A 13531-nucleotide genomic window follows, 5' to 3' on the forward strand; every position below is an offset into this window, starting at 1 on the left:
TCTCTGTGTACCTGTACCCTGAGCTCCCTCTGTTCTACAACACTCCCCTGACATTTACCGGTCTCTCTGTGTATCTGTACCCTGAGCTCCCTCTGTTCTACAACACTCCCCTGTCATTTACCAGTCTCTCTGTGTACCTGTACCCCGAGCTCCCTCTGTTCTACAACACTCCCCTGTCATTTACCGGTCTCTCTGTGTACCTGTACCCCGAGCTCCCTCTGTTCTACAACACTCTCCTGTCATTTACCAGTCTCTCTGTGTACCTATACCCCAGGCTCCCTCTGTTTACAACACTCCCTGGTCATTTACTGATCTCTCTGTGTACCTGTACCCCGAGCTCCCTCTGTTCTACAACACTCCCCTGTCATTTACCAGTCTCTCTGTGTACCTGTAGCCCGAGCTCCCTGTGTTCTACAATATTAACTTGTCATTTACCGGTCTCTCTGTGTACCTGTACCCCGAGCTCCCTCAGTTCAACAACAATCCCCTGTCATTTACCGGTCTCTCTGTGTACCTGTACCCCGAGCTCCCTCTGTTCAACAACACTCCCCTGACATTTACCGGTCTCTCTGTGTACCTGTACCCCGAGCTCCCTCTGTTCTACAACACTCCCCTGACATTTACCGGTCTCTCTGTGTACCTGTACCCCGAGCTCCCTCAGTTCAACAACAATCCCCTGTCATTTACCGGTCTCTCTGTGTACCTGTACCCCGAGCTCCCTCTGTTCTACAACACTCCCCTGTCATTTACCAGTCTCTCTGTGTACCTGTACCCTGAGCTCCCTCTGTTCTACAACACTCCCCTGTCATTTACCAGTCTCTCTGTGTACCTGTACCCTGAGCTCCCTCTGTTCTACAACACTCCCCTGTCATTTACCGGTCTCTGTGTACCTGTACCCCAAGCTCCCTCTGTTCTACAACACTCCCCTGTCATTTACCAGTCTCTCTTGTGTACCTGTACCCCGAGCTCCCTCTGTTCTACAACACTCCCCTGACATTTACCGGTCTCTCTGTGTACCTGTACCCCGAGCTCCTCTGTTCTACAACATTCCCCTGACATTTACCGGTCTCTCTGTGTACCTGTACCCTGAGCTCCCTCTGTTCTACAACACTCCCCTGTCATTTACCGGTCTCTCTGTGTACCTATACCCCAGGCTCCCTCTGTTTACAACACTCCCTGGTCATTTACTGATCTCTCTGCATACCTGTACTCCGAAGTCCCTCTGTTTACAACACTCCCCAGTCATTTACCAGTCTCTCTGCATACCTGTACTCCGAGGACCCTCATTTCCACTCCAATCCCCTGACATTTACCAGTCTCTCTGTGTGTGGATCTCTAGCCCGAATTATCTCAATACTACTCCAATCCCCTGACATTCACCGGTCTCTCAGTGTACCTGTACCCCGAGCTCACTGTGTTGTACAACACTCTCCTGTCATTTACCAGTCTCTCTGTGTACCTGTACCCCGAGCTCCCTCTGTTCTACAACACTCCCCTGTCATTTACTGATCTCTCTGTGTACCTGTAGCCCGAGCTCCCTGTGTTCTACAATATTAACTTGTCATTTACCGGTCTCTCTATGTACCTGTACCCCGAGCTCCCTCAGTTCAACAACAATCCCCTATCATTTACCGGTCTCTCTATATATCTGTACCCCGAGCTCCCTCTGTTCTACAACACTCCCCTGTCATTTACCGGTCTCTCTGTGTACCTGAACTCCGAGGTCCCTCTGTTTACAACACTCCCCTGACATTTACCAGTCTCTCTGTGTACCTGTACACTGAGCTTCCTCTGTTCTACAACACTCCCCTGACATTTACCGGTCTCTCTGTGTACCTGTACCCCAGCTCCCTCTGTTCTCCAACATTCCCCTGTCAATTACCAGTCTCTCCCTGTACCTTTACCCCGAGCTCCCTCTGTTCGACAACACTCCCCTGTCATTTACCGGTCTCTCCGTGTACCTGTACCCCGAGCTCCCTCTGTTCTACAACACTCCCCTGACATTTACCGGTCTCTCTGTGTACCTGTACCCCGAACTCCCTCTGTTCTACAACACTCCCCTGACATTTACCAGTCTCTCTGTGTACCGTACCCTGAGCTCCCTCTGTTCTACAACACTCCCCTGTCATTTACCGGTCTCTCTGTGTACCTGTACCCCGAGCTCCCTCTGTTCTACAACACTCCCCTGTCATTTACCGGTCTCTCTGTGTACCTGTACCCCGAGCTCCCTCTGTTCTACAACACTCCCCTGTCATTTACCGGTCTCTCTGTGCACCTGTACCCCAAGCTCCCTCTGTACCCGGAGCTCCCTCTGTTCTACAACACTCCCCTGTCATTTACCAGTCTCTCTGTGTACCTATACCGCAGGCTCCCTCTGTTTACAACACTCCCTGGTCATTTACTGATCTCTCTGCATACCTGTACTCCGAGGTCCCTCTGTTTACAACACTCCCCAGTCATTTACCAGTCTCTCTGCATACCTGTACTCCGAGGACCCTCATTTCCACTCCAATCCCCTGACATTTACCAGTCTCTCTGTGTGTGGATCTCTAGCCCCAATTATCTCAATACTACTCCAATCCCCTGACATTCACCAGTCTCTCTGTGTACCTGTACCCTGAGCTCACTGTGTTCTACAACACTCCCCTGTCATTTACCAGTCTCTGTGTACCTGTACCCCGAGCTCCCTCTGTTCTACAACACTCCCCTGTCATTTATCGGTCTCTCTGTGTACCTGTACCCCGAGCTCCCTCTGTTCTACAACACTCCCCTGTCATTTACTGATCTCTCTGTGTACCTGTACCCCGAGCTCCCTCTGTTCTACAACACTCCCGTCATTTACCAGTCTCTCTGTGTACCTGTAGCCCGAGCTCCCTGTGTTCTACAATATTAACTTGTCATTTACCGGTCTCTCTGTGTACCTGTACCCCGAGCTCCCTCTGTTCTACAACACTCCCCTGTCATTTACCAGTCTCTCTATGTACCTGTACCCCGAGCTCCCTCAGTTCAACAACAATCCCCTGTCATTTACCAGTCTCTCTGTGTACCTGTACCCCGAGCTCCCTCTGTTCTACAACACTCCCCTGTCATTTCCCGGTCTCTCTGTGTACCTGTACTCCGAGGTCCCTCTGTTTACAACACTCCCCTGACATTTACCAGTCTCTCTGTGTACCTGTACCCTGAGCTCCCTCTGTTCTACAACACTCCCCTGTCATTTACCAGTCTCTCTTTGTACCTGTACCCTGAGCTCCCTCTGTTCTACAACACTCCCCTGTCATTTACCGGTCTCTCTGTGTACCTGTACCCCGAGCTCCCTCTGTTCTACAACACTCCCCTGTCATTTACCAGTCTCTCTGTGTACCTGTACCCCGAGCTCCCTCTGTTCTACAACACTCCCCTGTCATTTACCAGTCTCCCTGTGTACCTGTACCCCAAGCTCCCTCTGTTCTACAACACTCCCCTGTCATTTACCGGTCTCTCTGTGTACCTGTACCCCGAGCTCCCTCTGTTCGGCAGCACTCTGCAGGACCTTGATGTTCACTTTAATAGTTTTGTCCTTGTTGTCATCAGGCATGGATAATTTTACTCACCTCAGGTCTGGACTTATTTCACATTCTCTGGACTCACTTTCAAGGACTCTACACCTTATTCTGAGGATTTATTCCTTACTGTTTAAATTTTTTGTATTAATTTGCAGAACTTGTTGGGCCTTTTACATATTGGTTGTCGGTCTTTGAGTCTATTGTTTCTTTACATTTACTGTGAATGCCCACTAGAAAATTAATCTCAGAGTTGTATATGATGACACCTATGTACTTTGCTGATCAATTTATTTTGAACCATTTTGTCACCCAGACCTCCCCCTCTGTCGATCCTGCCCTGTCACCCGAACTGGTTTGCTGTTACATACCTGACACCTGCCCTTCAGTGTGGGCCATCGGTCACAGGTCCACGTCCGAGTCTCCCACACCCTGAAGGAAAGAGAGAGGGGAGATAATGAGGGTCCAGGAGCAACAACAGTCTTGGTGCAAAGGGCTTCTCACTAATTCACACCGGATCCTGTAACCAATTCTTGCCTTGTGATTCCACAAGTACCAATTATACACCAGTTTCCATGGTCAACTGCTCTATCTGTGACCTGAGAGTTGTGGACACAGCTCAGCACATCACAGAAACCAGCCTCCCCTCCACGGACTGTCTACACTTCTCACTGCTCAGTAAAACAGCCAGAATAATCAAATACCCCACCCACACTGGACATTCTCTCTTCTCCTCCTCCCATCGGGCTCAAGGATGGTTTCAACCCTGCTGTTATCAGAGCATTGAATCATCTGCTGGTACAAGATAAACTCTCAATCTACCTCATTTCTGATCTTGCATTTTACATTTAAACTACACTGCACTTTCTCTGTAACTGTTACACTTTATTCTGCATTCTGTTATTGTTTTACCTTGTTCTATCTCAATACACTGTGTAATGATCTGATCTGTATGAACAGCTTTACACTGTATCTTATATCATTCTAAACCTTTCCTATCCACGTACCTGTCCAGGTGCCTTTTAAATGTTGTTCATGTACCTCTGGAAGCTCAGTCCATATACAGACCACCCTCTGGTATAGAAGTTGCCAATCCATTTCCTTTTAAATCACACCCCTCTCACCTCAAACCTGGACCCTCTGGTTCTTGATTCCTCAACCCCGGGACCTTACCCTCGTCACCCCTCTCACCCACTCCTCCCCCACAGACACCCACCTGAAAACAGCAGAGGGGGTGGCAGCCAAGATCCTGCTGCTGTCGGGGGACCAGGCCAGGAAGGTGACACCCCCTCCTCCAACCCGCTGCAGGGGGACACAGCTTTCTGTGGCAACATCCCACACCTGGTGGAGAGAGAAAGAGGGAAAGGGAAGGGCGGGAAGGATGGATGATAGGGAAAGGGGATGGGTTGGGCAGAGGGAAAGGGTCACTGCATGTACAGCCCCTCACAGCCTCCAGTACACCCCAAACCTGTTCTCGACATCCTCTCCCAACCCATCCCCACCTACTCAGACCCCCAAATCTTGACACCACCCCTCGAACATTTCTGCCTAACCCCCCTCCCTCGCCACATTTCACCCCCATTCCACACTTCCTCTCCTTCCCAACACCCCACCCCTACCCTTCAAACCTACCACGCAAACACACATGCCCTTCCCCCTCATGCCTCTGTGCACTCCCCCAAAACCTCCCTCTCCCCACACTAACTCCATCCCCACCACAGACCATGAAGCAGCACAGGAAGAGTTTCAGCTGTCTGACTGAATCCATCTTAATTTCAAGGAGAGGGGCAGTTGTTTATGGAAGGGGAAAGAAAAATCACAGGGAGATGATTGATGTTTACAGGGGTCACCAGGAGAGAAAATTATCAGAATCAGGTGCATTAGCACTGACATACAGTATGTCACGAAACTTGCACAGTGCAAGACATAAAAATTACTATAAGTTACAATATAAAAAATAAGGATAGGAGGAAAGAAAGAAAGATGAAAGAAAAGCTTAGCTTTATTTTTCTCATACGCACCAAAACATACAGTGAAATGCATCACTGTGTCAACAATCAACAGTCTGAGGATTGTGCCGGGGCAGCCCACAAGTGTCATCACAAGTCCAGCGCCACAACTCACATAGCATTACCACAACCCACTTTGCAATTTGAGAGGAAACCAGAGCACCTGGGGATAACCATGAGGTCACAGGGAGAACGTACAAACTCTTTATAAACAGCGGTGGGAATTGAACCCCATTCAGTGATCAACTGGTGCTGTAAAGTGTCAGGGTTGAATTCCCGCCAGAAAGAAAGAAAAAAAGGATATATAGACAGATATTTCAAACAAGCCAAGTTTGTCCAACCTCTCGTTAAAGCTCATGCTTTCTAATCCAGGCAGTATCCTGGTGAACCTCTTCTGCACCCTCATAACAACCTTTTCCTCAATATCAACAAAAGAGCTGGTCATTGACTTCGTTGAAGGGAGATTGTGTACATGCTCCTGTCTACACCGACAGTGTTGAGGTTGAAAGCTTCAAATTCCTAGGAGTGAACATCACCAATAAACTGCACACAAACACCAAGGGCAAAAAAGCTGATCAAGGCCTCTACTTTCTCAGGAGTCTATAGTTCTGCATGCCCCTCTCAACCCTCACCAATTTTGTTAAAATTTAAAATTGAAAGCTTCCTATGCAGCTACATCGCAGCTGGGCACAGCCACCATTCTACACTTGACTACCGTTGTGGACACAGCTCAGCACATCACAGAAACCAGTCTCCCTTCCATGGACTCTGCCTACACTTCTCACTGTCTCAGTGAAGCAGCCAGAATAATCAAAGATCCCACCCATTCTCTCTCCTTTTCTATCTGCCAGAAAAACAAAAGCCTGAAAGCACATACCACCAGGCACCAGGAGAGGGACAGATTCTACCCCACTGTTACAAGACCATAATAAAACAGCCCCTAGTACACCAAGTTGGAATTTTGACCTCACAATCTACATCATTATGATCTTGCGCCTTATTGTCTACTTGCAATGCACTTTCTCTGTAACTGTGACACTTTATTCTGCATTCTGTTATTGTTTTACCTCAATACACTGTGTAATGATCTGATCTGTAGGAACAATGTGCAAGACAAGCTTTTCACTGTATCTCAGTGCATGTGACAATAATAAACCAATTCCAACTTAGGATAAGGGAGAGGGGAACAATTTTTTTTCCCCCCACACAGAGGGCAGTGAGTATATGGAACAAGATGCCAGAGTATATGGTTGAGCCATGTACAATAGTACTGTTAAGATGCAGTTGCAGAGGGAGGGGAGAAGGAAGAATGTGGGATGGGGGGTAAGAACAGGGGGTTGGGTAAGAAGGGCCATCATGAAGTGGATAGGCCAAAAGGCCTGTGTCCATGCTGTGTTGTTCTGAACTTACCAACATGGAGGTGTCCAAGGGTGAAGCAGTGACCAATAGGTCTCCCCGTGGGCACCAGGCTATGGAAGTAACAGGGCTGTGTCCGGGATGGGTGAGAACCTGGGCACAACCTGATGAGGGTCTGAGAGAGGGAAAAGGAAGATTACTTTTGGACTAGAACATCCCCCACCACCAACTTGGGGGCTGGGGTTAGTAAATCTTGCCCCTCAGGTCCCTATTAAATCTCCCCCCTCTCAACTTAAACTGTAACATTTTGTTCTGCATTCTGTTATTATTTTACCTTGTCCTACCTCAATATATTGATGTGGTGAAATGATCTGTGTAGATGGCATGCAGTACAGTTTTCACCGTACTTCAGTATATGTGACAATAATAAGCCAATTTACCACTCTGCCTCTCCCTCCTTGCTGACGATCCCTGCTGAACTCCTTCCCCCTCTCCCTCTTTGTCACTCCACCCACTCTCCTCACCTCCCTCCTCCTCCTTCCCTACAAGCCATGCCTTCTTCCTGTCTGTGGCCTCTGTAGTTACTGAGGATCCCAGTGAGGAGATGTGTTCCCCCATTACCTGGTAGAGAGGGAGTTGGGGTCCACGTTCCACACCAGCACGCCGCTCTCACAGCCGGCAGCCAGGACCGAGGCACAGAGAGGCTTCCAGGACACACACGCCACACTCCTCTGCAGCCGGTGTTTGAGCGTGGGCACTGTGTCACTGCAAGAGAGAGCTTAGCGTCATCAAGGGGACAAGGGAGAGAGGGGGGAGGATAGAGATCAGTACCACAGTGGGACGGGCCCCACCACCCCCGGCTCTACAGTCAGATGTGCCCCACCCACTCCTCCCACATCAGACTGTACCCTCAAGTGAGTGGGAGGGAAGGGAGGGGGGAGGAGAAGAGGCAATATCTTCCTACCTGCCGCCCCTATAGATGCGTATGGAGTCGTCAAGAAGTGCGAGGGCGCATTTGTTAGTGTGGGGGTGCCAGGCGAAGGCACGCAGACAACCCTCCTTCCTGGGAACACGGAAAGAGAGAGTGAGTGGCAGCCATTAAAGAATGGGAGGGTGGGGGGGGGATAGAAACACCTCCTCTTGTCTGTCAGAACAGGGCTGATCCTTCCCCATCCCACAGGCCATTCAGCTCTTCCAGTCCACTCTCTATTCTAAACCACCATGCTATTTCATCCATCTGCACCTATCCTGCATCAGATCTGCGGCACTGGGAGCAGAATAAGGCCATTCAGCCCATTGCGTCTGCTCTCCCATTCAAATAAAGTTGATTTTTTTTCTTACTCTCAACCCCCTTCTCTCTGTCACCCTTAACCCCCTCATCAATCAGAAGCCCACCCAGCTCTGCCTTCAACATACCCAATGACTCAGCCTGCACTGCCCTCTGTGGCAATGAATTCCAGATTCACCACCCTCTGACTGATCCTCTTCCTTGCCCCAGTTCCAAAGAGATGACCCACAATTCTCAGGTCATGTCCTCCGATCCTGGACCCTTCCATTGATGGAGATGTTCTCTCTACGCCCATTCTCCAGGCCTTTCAACATCCAGGTTTCAATGAGATCCCACCCCACTATCCTTTCTCTCCAATTCTTCTGACCTCAATTGGGCACAGGCCTGGAGACGTGAAACACTGCTCATACAAAAAGCTTTTCTTCCTGGGATTGTTCTAGTGAGCCTCCTATGGACTCTCTCCACGGACTGTTGCACTTTATTATGCATTCTGATTGTGGATTTCAGGACATTAGGAAAAACACACACCAGTCCTCACTGAGGGGTCAGCAGTGGAAAGGGTGAGCAGTTTCAATTTCCTGGGCTCCAGTATCTCAGAGGATCTATCCTGGGCCCAACGCATTGATGTAATTTCAAAGGCGGCACTCTAGCAGGTATATATCATTAGGAGTTTAAGGAGACTTGGTACGTCACCAAGGATTTCTACAGATATACGGTTCTGACTGGTTGCATCACCATCTGGTACAGAGGCACCACTGCACAGGATCTGAAAAGCTGCAGAAAGTTGTAAACTCAGCCAGCTCCATCATGGGCACTAGCCTCCCAGCATTGAGGTAATCTTCAAAAGGCAATGCCTCAAGGCACCATCCATCCCACCACCCAGGACATGCCCTCTTCTCATTACTACCATCAGGGATGAGGTACAGGAGCCTGAAGACACACACTCAATGATTCAGAAACAGCTTCTTCACCTCCACTAGATTTCTGAGTAGTTCACGAACCTATGAACACTAAATTGCTATTTCACTTTCACACAATTTATCTATTTCATTTTAAGTGAGATTTACTGTAATTCTATGCGTTGCAGCCACAAAACAGGACACACAGTATGTCAGTGATAATAAACCTGATTCTGATTACGAAAACTCCCAGGGTTACCACAGGCACTTCCTCAAAGCAGGTGAGAGGTCAAGTCAGATGGACTAACAAATCAGGCGGGCCAGGCACCGGGGACACCAGATGCTGGAATCCAGAGTAACACACAGAGTGCTGGAGTAAGTCAGCATAGAAACAGGACCTGCAACCTAACTCATCCCTGCCGAACGAGGTGTTTACCTGAGCTAATTCCATTTACCCACATCCCTTCAAACATTTCCGATCCACGTACCTGTTCAATTGCTTTTTAGACGTTGTTAATGTATCTGCCCTTATCACTATGAGGGAAGGAATTTCAGTGAACAGTAGGGCACTGAGGAGTGTTGTAACACAGAAGGAGCTCAGGGTACAGGTACGCAGGGGGACTGGTAAATGACAGGGGAATGTTGTAGAACAGAAGTCCCCCAAAGTGTTGTCACAGGTGAACAGGATAACGAAGAAGGCATTTAGTTCGGTGACCTTCATCAGTCAGAATAATGGGTACAGGAGTTGGGATGTTACATTGCAGTTGTAATGTATGAGATGTTGATCAAGCTGACCTTGGAGTAGCGTGTACTGATTTGGTCATGCTGATATAGGAAAGATGTCATTAAGCTGGAAAGAGTGCAGAGATTTACGAAGATTTGCTAAGACTCGATGGATTCAATCATGGTGAGGGATTAGGCAGGTCAGAACTTTATTCTTGGAACGTAGGAGACTGAGGGTTGACCTTAGCAAGGTGTACAAATCCAGGTTACCACAGACAGGGTGAATGCGCAGTTTTTTTTCCTCCAAGGGTTGGGGTATCATGAACTACAGGGCACAGGTTTAAGGAGTGAGTGGAGAGATTTAATAGGAAATTGAGGGGCAATTTTTCCACCCAGAGGAAGTGGTTGAGGCAGGTACATTAACAAACTCTGAAAGGAAATGGAGAGATAGATGGTAGAAAAATGGACATGAGACAAATGCAGGCAAATGGGACTGGCTTGGGTGAGGATCAGGATCAGTATCAGTATGGACTAGTTCGGCCAAAGGGCCCATTTCTGTGCTGTATGACTTTGTGACTCCGCCCATTTTATAAGTGATCCCTACAATTTCCCGATCACCCCAGAGACCACACCCCACATTCTCCCCCATGTGGTTGAATGGACTCACCAATCAGTGACCTGTGTGAACTGTGCAAGAAGTTCCTCGGTGCTCAGCTGTGGAACAACAGAGGCTTAAGGGGTTCTGTCCAGAACAGCTGACCCAGAGTGACTCCTCCCCAACCCCTGACCCCAAGGTATCTGAAATACCTGACCCTTCCCCAACCCCTGACTCCAAGGTATCTGAAATACCTGACCCCTCCCCAACCCCTGATCCCATAGTGTCTAGAATATCTGACCCAGAGTGACTCCTCCCCAACCCCTGACCCCAAGGTATCTGAAATACCTGACCCCTCCCCAACCCCTGACTCCAAGGTATCTGAAATACCTGACCCTTCCCTAACCCGATCCCATAGTGTCTAGAATATCTGACCCAGAGTGACTCCTGCCCAACCCCTGACCCCAAGGTATCTGAAATACCCGACCCCTCCCCAACCCCTGATCCCATAGTGTCTAGAATATCTGACCCAGAGTGACTCCTCCCCAACCCCTGGCCCCAAGGTATCTGAAATACCTGACCCCTCCCCAACCCCTGACTCCAAGGTATCTGAAATACCTGACCCTTCCCTAACCCGATCCCATAGTGTCTAGAATGTCTGACCCAGAGTGACTCCTCCCCAACCCCTGACCCCAAGGTATCTGAAATACTTGACCCCTCCCCAACCCCTGATCCCATAGTGTCTAGAATATCTGACCCAGAGTGACTCCTGCCCAACCCCTGACCCCAAGGTATCTGAAATACCCGACCCCTCCCCAACCCCTGATCTCATAGTGTCTAGAATATCTGACCCAGAGTGACTCCTCCCCAACCCCTGACCCCAAGGTATCTGAAATACCTGACCCCTCCCCAACCCGACTCCAAGGTATCTGAAATACCTGACCCTTCCCTAACCCGATCCCATAGTGTCTAGAATATCTGACCCAGAGTGACTCCTCCCCAACCCCTGACCCCAAGGTATCTGAAATACTTGACCCCTCCCCAACCCCTGATCCCATAGTGTCTAGAATATCTGACCCAGAGTGACTCCTCCCCAACCCCTGACCCCTCGGTATCTGAAATACCTGACCCCTCCCCAACCCCTGACCCCAAGGTATCTGAAATACCTGACCCCTCTCCAACCCTTGACTCCAAGGTATCTGAAATACCTGACCCTCCCCAACCCCTGACTCCAAGGTATCTGAAATACCTGACCCCTCCCCAACCCGATCCCATAGTGTCTAGAATATCTGACCCAGAGTGACTCCTCCCCAACCCGACCCCAGTCCCCAGAGATTAACCTCATCCCCGACCCCACTGACCAGTCACACAAAACCACATTCTCCATATCTGACCTACTAAACTGTACCCCCGACTCAAATGATCCCACCTAATTTCAATGACCCTTCCCACCAACCCCACTGACCTCTCTCCAACCCCTTTCCCAAAACCCACTTACCCTCCCGCCAAACCCCTAAGCAGCCCCCTTCACCCCCTGAAAATATTCCCTCTAATTTTTTTTTTTTTTTTTTTTTTTTTTTTTTTTAAACAGCTGCATGGACCAACCATTGCTCTGAGCAGGAAATTAATTAATTATTTTTTTAAATATAAACACAGGCTGCAAACTGTACCGTACTTTAAACCTTATTTCGCAGGGGTGGGAGGAAGTGAGCTACCAACTTTCGTTCTTGTTTATTGTTACAATTTCTAACAGTGTTGTAGCTTGAAACACCGACAATTTTAATTTGCTGAAACTCTAAAATGTTTTGAAGGTTGCATACGCTTATTATTTAGAAATTCATGGACTATATCCACTAACAAATAATTACAGATATCTCACAATTATATTAACATAGATTTCAAAATTCTATTACCATGCTTTTAAAATTAACATTACACAAAAGAAAATTCCAGCCACAGGGCAACAAAGGCTATGTGCACGGGATCATTTCAGTTACTGCGCAGCTGTGCACCTGCACAGATCAAAGGGAACAGTGCCCACTGAACCCTCCCCCAATCCACTGACCCCTACCCCTAACACACTGACCACCCCCCCCCACCCTTTGCAAGCTATAGACCTCCCCGACTGCTGACCCCAGTACCTACCCTGAGGTGGGGAGACAGCGACCCGTAGAGCGATGATACCCAGTGGCAGAGGGTCAGAGCAAACCCAGACACCGTCCTCAGCACGTGCGGCACTGCAGGTAGATAAGCACAGGTCAGTTAGCAGCAGCTCCACCGGCTGGGGGGTGGTGGTCGTGCGGCCCCTGGTATACCAGGAACATTGCCCAGGGGGAAGCAGGAGAGGCGTGGGGTGGGGGGGGAGAGAGGAAGATGTAGAGGGAGAAGCAGTGAGTGATGAGACAGTGACTGAGAGCGAGTGATGGGGAGGCAAGGAGGGGGCACTACAGCAAGGAGAGAGCGATAATGAAGAGGAAGTACCACGGGAGGGGCAGTGAAGGGTGAGGAGGAAGCACTATGATGGAGGAAGCACTATGATGGAAGGTGGGAAGACCTACAGCTTTCTGTTCCCTTTGCCCTCTCCTCAATCAGCTCCAATACCTTCATCAGCAGATCTGTTCACCTCCTCCAGAAGTTCATAGATTCCAGAATCATGCCTGCAAGACACACATATACACAGAGTCAGATCAGCAGAGTGCACACCTTGAAGCTTCCTGCAACTCCCACAATCAAGAAGGGCTCCAGCCTTGCAGTCCGCCCACCCCCCCACAAACCTCTCACCAGGCATTGGCGCTGCGTTTCCACACCGGCTCGCTGTGGGAGAGGAATGCTGCCTTGGCACTGTGCTCAGACCGGCCGTGAGGTTTCAGGCACTCCCTATGGATGGTCACTGGGGCAAATCCAAGATCCTGGGCAACAAAGAGGAATCAGAGTTTCAATCTGTGTGTGGAGGGAGCTTCACTGTCTGACCGCAGGAGTGTGTGGTGGGACGATGTGGAGGAGCCTCTGAGTGAAGAAGTTCCCCCTCAGGTTCCCCTTAAATATTTCACCTTTTACCTTTAACCCATAACCTCTAGTTCTAGTCTCACCCAACCTCAGTAAAAAGAAAAACCCACATGCAT

The 13531-nt window shown here is 49.2% G+C and overlaps 1 protein-coding gene across 4 annotated transcripts in view; it reads right to left on the reverse strand.

The window, feature by feature from the left end:
- The window catches only part of aaas (achalasia, adrenocortical insufficiency, alacrimia), a 46079-nt gene that overhangs the window by 28634 nt on the left and 3914 nt on the right, over positions 1–13531 (reverse strand). For all 4 annotated transcript variants that reach the window (XM_072248587.1, XM_072248590.1, XM_072248589.1 and 1 more), the window contains exons 3-11: positions 13191–13318; positions 13011–13066; positions 12555–12646; positions 10482–10528; positions 7869–7967; positions 7526–7669; positions 6959–7079; positions 4756–4880; positions 3911–3971 (exon numbers count right to left, since the gene is read on the reverse strand). In XM_072248587.1, coding sequence (XP_072104688.1) covers positions 3911–3971; positions 4756–4880; positions 6959–7079; positions 7526–7669; positions 7869–7967; positions 10482–10528; positions 12555–12646; positions 13011–13066; positions 13191–13318 — 873 coding nt within the window. The remainder of the gene's footprint in view (positions 1–3910; positions 3972–4755; positions 4881–6958; positions 7080–7525; positions 7670–7868; positions 7968–10481; positions 10529–12554; positions 12647–13010; positions 13067–13190; positions 13319–13531) is intronic.

The sequence above is a fragment of the Mobula birostris genome, chromosome X, assembly GCF_030028105.1.
Source record: "Mobula birostris isolate sMobBir1 chromosome X, sMobBir1.hap1, whole genome shotgun sequence".
Lineage (NCBI taxonomy): Eukaryota > Metazoa > Chordata > Chondrichthyes > Myliobatiformes > Myliobatidae > Mobula > Mobula birostris.